We start from the raw sequence: 10,961 nt of genomic DNA, 5'->3' as shown, positions 1-10,961 counted from the left end.
GAAATCCACATCCTTGAATTCATGCAAGCACTGTTCACAAGGAACAGTACTTCCTGCTTAACCTTGTATTATGTGTAAACATTTCATTAGAATTATAGATTAACATAGAACAAACCTCACAGTTAAGAGAAAAGTCATCAAAAGAAAAAAATGACTTGAATGTTGATTTAAAAATGCATGATTAGCGCAGTTTTCAGTCACACTATAGAATACAACCGCCCCTCGTCTCTTCTGGAGGAAAGGTGAATGTGTAGCTCTGTGGTAGCATAATCCGTTAGGAAAACTGTAATCAAATTACTGATATAAAGTTAGGAAATTCGAATCGATAACATTCGCTTTCGCCATCAGATATCAGTGGAAATGCCAACCCCGCAGGAACAGGAGGTCTCTGTCCATCCCGGCCACGGGCGAGCCCTGTGCCTTTAAATGCAGGCTTCTCAGCTTGAAAGGGGTGGGCGAAGGGGCAGGTCTGCATGCATTAGCTCCTGCATTTTACGCTTCGATACGCTCTTTTTTGAAAGCTAGCAAAGAAAAATAAAGTAAACAGAAAGAGTTAATAGGAAAGACGGATAAAGAATATCATCCCGGAAGAAACTACAGTGCAGAGGCCCCGGACGGAACCGAGTTGGCAGTGCAGCGTGTGCGTTTTCCCCCCACGTTCTGCTTCGTGTGCTCAACGTTACTGCGCTCCACGCCATGCCCAATATTGTGCTTTTTAGCGGGAGCTCCCACCAGGACCTGTCACAGAAAGTGGCCGACCGGTTAGGACTGGAGCTGGGGAAAGTGGTCACCAAAAAGTTCAGCAACCAGGAGACGTGGTAAGCGTGCTTTTGGGGCGGGGGAGCTTTGTTAGCGCGTCGGCTTGGCCGTGCTGGCAGCTTCCCGCGGGTCGGCTGGCGCGCACGTGCTGTCACAAGTACCCGTCGCAGAGAAGCTCGCTGTTCGCCTCGGTGTGTGGTGTGGCTGTCGTGTGTTTGAGTGAAACGAAAAAAGCAAAAAAAAAGTAGATCGTAACATGGCGCGGGAATAACTCCCAGCGCGGTTTTTGTCGCGCCCGTTAGACAATGTTTCGCGTATGACTTCCGATAATAACGAGCTTGATAACTAGGACTTAGGGCGCAGTTGCATCCGTTGGTTTGATAGTAGTTTGTGCAAGAAATAAATGGTGGGCGGAGTTGGTCACTTCTCGATGTTTTCCTATTACTGCCAAGTTAGTCAATGCGGTGATGTTAAAGGGCGCCAATTGTTTGACAGTGTAGTAACAGTGCACCGATCAAGCCTTTTAATGAGGACCCAACTACGTACGTCGCTTTTATTTTCCTACGTGTAAAATCTCACAGAACAGGTCCAGTTTCTTCTTGTCTAACCTGTCCTTATTCACGTGACGAGGGGCGTCGGACCACCTTCGGGAATTGTGGTGACGTAAATCCGCGTACGCGCTTTCCCATTGGCTGTCTCCTTACCTGCTTGTAAGAGGTGTAAAGCGGCATGCCGTTATTTGTGGAGTACAGAAGCTTTCTTTTCATGTAGTTGCAGGGATCAACAATTTCGGCCCCGGAGGGCTTGTATTCGTACATGCATTTGAAGGAATTGATTAGATAGTATTCGTTGTCTACTTTAGTTTCCAAAATAAACCTTTAAGATAATGCGCGAGGAAACACTAGTAATTTTTCCCGAGTTTTCCATTTAATGACTGGCGCTTGCATCAAGTGTTTGTCTGTGGCGATTATCCAGTGCATTTCGCGAGATTAGAATGCAATGTAGCAGCAGTGTTTTGTACTGTTTCAGTATGGGTAGGTTAAGTAATTTACTTAATGTGACACAGTGACTAGAAGTGAACCACAGGTTAGTCTTAAGGTTTAAGCATTTTCTTTTTCTCTTTTTTTATATCTATCAGAAATCCAGAATAGGGTACACACTGTAAATGGATGTGGTAGTCTGCTAGGCTACCAGCTTTGCAAATGCAGTAGCCCAGCATTATAAACTGGGTTGAGGATTACCTGCAAATACTTACAATATTTATTTATGAAGTTTCATTGACCAAGAGTTCTACAATATAAACACAATCTGCATTTTGAAAGAGAATATTTATTAAGTAGATGATTTTGAAGGATTATTTCATGTTGTGTGGTCTTTTTCCCAATGTACAAAAATATATAAAACAAAATGAACTAAAATTCTGCTTCTTCCTTTTTATCCTTTCCCACTACTATGTGGGTTCAATGTGCTTGATTTACCTTCTCCAAAATGCTTGGTCCTGCATTTCCTTTTCGGTCAAGCCCTTTCCCTTAAGATCATATGTTGCTTGATCCATCCACATCCACTTTGGCCTCCCTTGCTCTCCCTTCTCTGCACTTCCATTCCCATACGTATATTCATTGTCTCTCCTCATCACATGTCCATACTTCTTTAACCTACTTTCCTATACTTTCTTAGATAGTTTTTCCACTTTTGTTGTACCTCTGATTGTCCCATTTCATATTCTGTCCTTTTTTTTTTTTGTAACTGCATACACATCCATATCGACATGCTTATTTCTGCCATATCTAACCTCTTCTCCTGCGCCTCCTTTACTGCCCATGTCTCAACTCCATACATCAGTGGTAAAATCAGCAATATCATAAAAACCTTTCCCTTAATTCTTTGATCACACATCTTTCAATTGTTCCATCTACACTGCACTCAATGAATTATCTCTGCATTTATCTTGGACTATCACTGATCTTAGATTTTTAAATGTATCCACTCTTTTCAGTAGCTCTCCTGCAGGTTAACTTTTAAATCCTGATCATCATTAAACCATATATATTTTGTCTTCTTCGTATTTCTCTTCAACCCTTTCTCGAATTATGTTTTCAGAGGTGGTGTAGACCCCACCAATTAATTTCTCTGTCAAAATTATCATGTTAGATCTTTGAGTGGGTCCTCATTTTACTAGATGAGGTTTAAGCCTGTAAAAAGCATGCTCACACTCATTTGGGTTAATAGTAAGGAGCATATTTATCTCAAATATACATGTTAGGAGCCCAGAGTACATATTGATTAATAATTAGCATCTTATTTTTTATCAGAACATTTGCAGATACAAACAATCCTTTAAAACAGTGGAAATGTTTGAGGATTATAGGAGACACTCCTCACCTCCTACACTGCTAGTTATAAACAATGTCACATTGAGCAGGGTGAAATCATTTAAATTTCTTGGCACAGCTATCACTCACAATTTAAACTTGGATGAAAACATAACTGCTCTTATTAAAAACAGTTTAGCTATGTGTATTTTTTGTCAGTCAACTGAAGAAGCTTAAGTAGTCCCAATCAATGCTGTTATAGTTTTATAAAACTTTGAAAGCAACCTTTCTTTCTCCATACTGTCTGGTATAGCAATGCATCTGCTCACTTGAGGCATAAACTGCAGCATGTTATTCAGACTGCAGAAAAGCTGGTAAGCCTGTAATTGAACTCTATTGAGGAACTATACACTCGCAAGACAATCATGTCTTTCAGTTATTCCCATCGAGGAAATGTTACCGGTCACTAAAGGCAATAACTATTAGACATAGCAATAGTTTCTTTGCTATTACTCCTCCATTCAATCTAAATTATGTTTATTTTGTAAGGATTTACTTGGATGTTTTACTTGAAAAGAGTGCAATCCTATATTATTGTATTTTTCTGTATATTTGTGTTTTGTGCAGCATACTTTTCTGTACTACTGTATGGATGTAACACCTAATGAAATTCTTAGCAACTACAGTGCATCCAGAAAGTATTCACAGCGCATCACTTTTTCCACATTTTATGTTACAGCCTTATTCCGAAATGGTTTAAATTCATTTTTTTCCTCAGAATTATACACACAACACCCCATAATGACAATGTGAAAAAAGGTTATTTGAGGTTTTTGCAAATTTATTAAAAATAAAAAAACTGAGAAATCACATGTACATAAGTATTCACAGCCTTTGCTCAATACTTTGTCGATGCACCTTTGGCAGCAATTACAACCTCAAGTCTTTTTGAATATGATGCCACAAGCTTGGCACACCTATCCTTGGCCAGTTTCGCCCATTCCTTTTTGCAGCACCTCTCGAGCTTCATCAGGTTGGATGGGAAGCGTCGGTGCACAGCCATTTTAAGATCTCTCCAGAGATGTTCAATCGGATTCAAGTCTGGGCTCTGGCTGGGCCACTCAAGGACATTCACAGAGTTGTCCTGAAGCCACTCCTTTGATATCTTGGCTGTGTGCTTTGAGTCGTTGTCCTGCTGAAAGATGAACCGTCGCCCCAGTCTGAGGTCAAGAGTGCTCTGGAACAGGTTTTCATCCAGGATGTCTCTGTACATTGCTGCAGTCATCTTTCCCTTTATCCTGACTAGTCTCCCAGTTCCTGCCGCTGAAAAACATCCCCACAGCATGATGCTGCCACCACCATGCTTCACTGTAGGGATGGTATTGGCCTGGTGATGAGCGGTGCCTGGTTTCCTCAAAAATTGATGCCTGGCATTCACACCAGTGAGTTCAATCTTTGTCTCATCAGACCAGAGAATTTTGTTTCTCATGGTCTGAGAGTCCTTCAGGTGCCTTTTGGCAAACTCCAGCCAGGCTGCCATGTGCCTTTTACTAAGGAGTGGCTTCCGTCTGGCCACTCTACCATACAGCCTTGATTGGTGGATTGCTGCAGAGATGGTTGTCCTTCTGGAAGGTTTTCCTCTCTCCACAGAGGACCTCTGGAGCTCTGACAAAGTGACCATCCGGTTCTTAGTCACCTCCCTGACTAAGGCCCTTCTCCCCCGATCGCTCAGTTTAGATGGCCAGCCAGCTCTAGGAAGAGTCCTGATGGTTTCGAACTTCTTCCACTTATGGATGATGGAGGCCACTGTGCTCATTGGGACCTTCAAAGCAGCAGAAATTTTTCTGTAACCTTCCCCAGATTTGTGCCTCGAGACAATCCTGTCTCGGAGGTCTACAGACAATTCCTTTGACTTCATGCTTGGTTTGTGCTCTGACATGAACTGTCAACTGTGGGACCTTATATAGTCAGGTGTGTGTCTTTCCAAATCATGTCCAATCAACTGAATTTACCACAGGTGGACTCCGATTAAGCTGCAGAAACATCTCAAGAATGATCAGGGGAAACAGGATGCACCTGAGCTCAGTTTTGAGCTTCATGGCAAAGGCTGTGAATACTTATGTACATGTGCTGTCTCAATTTTTTTATTTTCAATATATTTGCAAATACCGCAAGTAAAGTTTTTCACATTGTCATTGTGGGGTGTTGTGTGTAGAATTCTGAGGAAAAAAACTGAATTTAATCCATTTTGGAATAAGGCTATAACATAAAATGTGGAAAAAGTGATGTGCTGTGAATACTTTCCGGAAGCACTGTATGCTGCCTTGCAGTAAAGTTTGAAATTGATAAAGGAAAAACAGAAATACAAAAAGAAAAAAAAAATTTACCCCCACCCAATTATAATTAAATATAATCTTTAATAACAAGTGGCACATGATGAGGCTACTGGAGAGTGCATTACAGTAAGTATTATATTGATTGATCCACTAATTTACTGAACATTTGGGGTCATGAGGAGCTCAGGGCTGGTTTTAGCAAAGTCATTGCATGGCAACCCTGAGCTAAATGCCAATGCATTGACCAACATCCCTCACATAGGGTGTAGCCAGTTAAGCCTAACATGAGTGTCTTTTGGACCCCACCATAAGTAACTGGTAGAGTATCCACATGTACAAAAGGAGAACATGAAAAAGTAACACAGATAGTGACCTAGTGTTCCTTGGAGCTATGAAGCAGCAACAGCACTAATCACAGCAGCTTTGACTTTGTTAATGAAATACTCCACCTGAAATTATTTGTTGGGAAAGCAGCTACTGTATTTTACAACTGTGACTGGTCATTTTGTTAAGAATTTAATGTGAATCAAAACCTACTGCCCAATTTAAGAGATTATGTGTTTAAATTGTACTGTAAACTTCAAGTTTTAAAAGCTGTGTGATGGGGGAGTTTCATAGTTTCATTCCTTTAATAGTTCATTTAATCGTGCAGCTTCAGGAATTTTATAAAGGAAAAAAATATCACTGACAAAATAGCTCACTGTCATTTTGTTTCCAGCAACTGTGTTGTGCTGCCAGAGGCTAAAATGGATCACTGTTAAAGTGGGGCATGGTGAGGTTTTATTTCTTTCAAAAACTGAACATTTGGTTGTTCTAAGTCATTATTGTAGTGAACAGTGAGTGAGTTTGAATCATTATTATTTGGAGGATGCCTTTATTCAAAAAAAACTTACAAAATGTCAATATAAATAGAATGTATATAAGTGATTTATTTTTAGTTTAATTACTCAGAGGAGTAGAGCCCAAGTAGTTTCATTATTATTCCATTATTTAGAATAAGTATTGAAAAGAAAGTTATTAAGAAGGGATTTAGAACATTACCAGATTGTGTTTTCCCCAATGGCTAATTAATATTTAACTTAAACCAGTATTCACAACTAAAATGTATGACTTTAAGAATGTGTAAATTTGTCATAATACATTATAACATTTCTCATGTTAATAGTCTTTTTATAATTGTGTAAATGTACTTGCAGCTAAATTAATTTACATTCAGGTTTACGTAAATTTTAATATATAGTATATTTTAATTTGAAACATTCTAATCTCTGTGAGCAAGGTGACAGCGCTGAAAGGTACTGTATTAAAGGACTGATCTAATGCCAAGAGTGTTTTGCTGGTTACATTTGCTTTTCCCACTTATTTCACTGGTTTATATCCATCATTATCTATCCATTTTGTAATCCGGTTATACAGACAGTTCTATTAAACATTAATAGGTACCAGTGGATTGGGTGTATGCAGTTTAGAGGGAGAATTGGCAATACCAAAGATTTTTGGTAGCTTTGAACCTGGGAGGGTAGTGAGTGGCAGATGCATGTGCACAAGTTCATAGACAGCAACCACCCTGCTCTGATTTTTTTTTTTTTACAGTATCATGGCAATATTGAAAACTGGCCATCACTATAGATGAATCTGGCAACACTGGTCCTGTAATTAGAAATGAGTGAATAATTTAAGTAAGTTAGACAGGAACAGAGTGGACTAGTGTGTAGTTAATCAATGACTTACAGTTACTCACCATACAGATGAATACAGCCTACCAGTAAGTGAATCTGGTCAGAATGCATATTTCCTTATAATATTTTTCCTTCATCATCAAAAACACATTTCTTGTTGTCAGTGAAAAATAAGATCTAGCATTTAGGACTAAGGCAGTGTGGTGTAGCGGTTCAGGTTTTGGCTTCAACCCCTGGGGCTGTGGGTTCAAATTCCGCTACGGCCATTTTTTTGTTTACTTTGAGCAGGCCATTTGACCTGCCTGTGCTCCAATTGGAAAACCAGAAGAAATTTAACCAATTGTATCATAAAAATTATTAGTCACATAAAGGTGTCAGCCGAATAAGTAAATGTAAATCTGAAGAATAAAAATACATTTGACAATTAGAAAAATTTTATCTGGTCAAAGAACTACTTGTTTCCATCTATTCATGTTTATACCACTAAAGAGATAACTTAAACACACCTTTTTTATTCCATCATACTGATATGTCCACATTACAGACCAGTAGTGTAATGCTGTGGAGTTCTTTTAACACATGGTGCAGTGTTTTCCCACAGAAATCACAATTGTCTGGTTTGGTTTTTTTTGCATTTTTTTTGGTTTAAGTGGTACATGTACCCAAATGATGATTTTTACTATTTTGCATAATGTTTATCTGAGCAGTTTATTAAAAAAAGGCAGAGAATATTACTTTCCCCAATTATTGTCTTCACATTAATTTTAAACAAATATGTCTTAACTGAATTTAAACTTTAACAGAAATGAATTTTCAATTAAATGCTTTCTCTGTATAGACTTTAAATCCATTTTATACACTTAATAATTAGTGTACACTGACACTTTTCAGTTTCATGGGAATTGCTAACTTGCAACTTCAAATTATCACACAGATAAGTATTTTACTGATGTTGTCTACTCAGCTTAGAAATCAAATCTGAAGTCACTGAGGCGTATTGCATAACTACCTTAATTTTATCTGGTATGAAACGCTTTAAAATTGTAGCTATGATGCTACATTCAGTTCCATATTCAAATGATGTTTGGACTGTTGGTGAGAAGGTTTGAAAACTGTAGTTTTACTGTTTAAACTGTTATTTTAATGAAACTAAAACTTTGGTGGCATGTTGAAAATCTGGGATGAAGTAAGCCAAACTGCCAGTTTAATACAAAATACTACAGAAATAACTAGTCACTATCTTTTTTTTTTTCCTTGTTTATTTTAAACATGTCATCTACAAAAATTGCACCATGTTGATTTAATAGTCTTCACAAGACGAATATTAAGATGAAACAGTGCAACCAGATTGCTCTCTACTTATTCACATTTGTAGCGGCAGCATCCAGGCATTTGCATTTGTGGCAGTGGTGGGCTGTAACTAAATTTATTTTCGGGAAGCACTAGGGTACTTCGATATACTATAGAACAAAATGCATCTCTTCATGACAGAGGAGCACTCAACTGAAAATGAGCTTTTTCATTAGGGTAATGTTCCACATCAAAAGCCTAGGGAAGACTTTGAATAGATAGACCTATGTTCTCAAATATGCTTATTTTAATTCAGGGTGCTGTTGGAGAGCTGCAGACTTTAATGGTAGTACAGGGTGCCATGCGGGAAACATTCCAGGACAGAGAGAGAATAGTGATACAGTGCAAATAACAGACAAGAATCTTGCATGGGAGTTGAGCCCAGAGTCAACAGCATAAATCACTGTGCCTCCCTCTTAAAGAAGCATCACAGTAGTAAGGTGTTTTACTGTCTTAGCCATTATGGATGCAATGAGAAGTTTAGGAAATTACACCTTTTATTTGCTACTGAACAGATTACAGTATGCAAGCTTTATGCAAGGCCCCTTCTTTCGGCAAGTTGTAGTGGAGAAGGGGCCTGAGCTGCCTCGAAAGCTTGCATATTGTAATCTGTTCAGTTAGCCAATAAAAGGTGTAATTTTGCTTGACTTTTCATTAGAAACATAATAGTAATTTCTGCTCAAGGCTGTACATGTGTGATCCCAAATTCTCTGTTCAATTTGAGATAATTTGTTCCTCTCCCGTGATTGAGCACCTCTCTCTGTTTTGGGAGGTAAATGGTGAAGCAGTTAAAGAATTGTACCTCTAATCCTCATTCTCTGTTGAGTGTAGTGTTGGATCTGCACTAAAATTTGACTTTGGTACCAATATTGAAGTAACTAACAGATAGTTCTCCCAGCTACTTCGTCCCACTCGACTGGGAATTTTCTAGTGTGCTAATAAACAAATATTACTTCTAAGAGCTGGGGGTTGGTGTCCGCTTAGGGCTCTGATTGTGCTGGTATATGGCAGAGAGAGAGGTGCCTATATGCAATCGTTAATTTCCTGTACCAAAATTAGGATGATGCTGTTCGTATCAGTATACAGCATAACACAAGTTGAGTATCGTAGATAACAAGTCGGACACTGTTGCAATTTAGTAGACCTTGTGTTGGCCATTCCAGGTGAAGTGACAGGGTGAATTTGTGATCAAGGCTTTCTATTTATAGTGTAGTTTACATATTGGGACTCCCATGTGTTCTTTGTTTTTGTTTATTAATTAGAAATTAAAGTTTGACATTAAAATAACAGAATTCATTTTTTTTGTGTTATAATTATCAGAGTGTGGTATGAAGTTTGGCAGAAATGGCAAACTCACATTTAGTAGATGCAGAGCACTTTGTATGTTATTATTTCTCATGGAAGTTCTTGGGGTCTTCCATAAAGCATTTGAATCTATTGCTGGGGAACAATGAGGTCTAGTTTTCCCTAGCAGGTATAAGTTAACAAAGTTCTTATAATGGATAGATCTATAGTTTTCTTAAATCTATAGCGTTGGGAAACTTCCGGACTTGCTGACTGAGCTTTTCAATGTATTTTATGTTTGGTTTAAGATTACCATTGTCTGAACTGCTAAAAGGATTTTTTTTTTTATGCTGCACTCTTTATAAAGGAGATTACTTATAGGAATGGGAGTTAAACTGCAAATAGAAAACCTCTAGCACACCACAACATGCTGGCGTACCACTCATTACAATGAAAGGATTCAGTTGTTTTAGTGTAACTCATAACAAAACCAGAATCTATGCATGCCTGGTCACATGGGCTGCAAATGATGATAAAATTTTCATCAAACATGAACAATTGTTGCACAGTTACAGCAGAATTTTATATTTTTGAAGAGGTGCCAATAAATTGCATGTTTTAATATTAATTACTGTATATAAATATTTGCAGTACAGTAATTGTTTAATACCATTGAGCGTTGAATGAATGAATGAATACACAAAGTTTTAGAGGAAAAAAGATGTGGTAACACTAAATAGGTAGATGCATTGTCATTGAATATGGTTATCTATTTGGACAACAACATGTTGCTATAGGTACATTATAATCTGCTGAGCTACATGTGCTGTATATGTTCAAGAATTAAGGAAAAAACGTTTCATAAATGTGCTGATACAGGAAATCTTCAATTTGTGCGCCTGGGTTGTTTTGTTAATGATAGTGGAGAAGCCTCTCTTATCTTTTACTAACTGCAAACAGCTGTTGGCAAATGTTCTGTGTACACTGTAACCTACAGATGGTGAAATTTAGGTGCTTAATAAGCAAAGTAAATTTGCACTTTGTATATTAGCACTCTTGTGCCCCTCTTATAATGTCCAGAAAATGTCTGGCTAAAACATTTTACAACAATTTTTAAGAAACTTAAAAAAAGTCTTACTGATGATGACCCGAGTGTGACTGTGTTTCCATGTCCCATAACATTTTAGTTGTTCTTATGGACACTCTATTATAGTCTGTAAAAGCCTAAAAAATACAACAAG

General features: G+C 38.1%; 1 protein-coding gene across 1 annotated transcript in view; it reads left to right on the top strand.

The window, feature by feature from the left end:
• Positions 1–424: 424 nt before the first annotated feature.
• LOC120522879 (ribose-phosphate pyrophosphokinase 2) overlaps positions 425–10,961 on the top strand; it is a 41,036-nt gene continuing 30,499 nt past the window's right edge. Inside the window, exon 1 of the mRNA XM_039743623.1 lies at positions 425–818. Coding sequence (XP_039599557.1) covers positions 697–818 — 122 coding nt within the window. The 5' untranslated portion in view covers positions 425–696. The remainder of the gene's footprint in view (positions 819–10,961) is intronic.

Source organism: Polypterus senegalus, chromosome 2 (assembly GCF_016835505.1).
Source record: "Polypterus senegalus isolate Bchr_013 chromosome 2, ASM1683550v1, whole genome shotgun sequence".
NCBI classification, from domain to species: Eukaryota; Metazoa; Chordata; class Cladistia; order Polypteriformes; family Polypteridae; genus Polypterus; species Polypterus senegalus.
The sequence above is the reverse complement of the archived record's forward strand: the minus strand, read 5'-3'. Positions and strand labels throughout refer to the sequence as shown.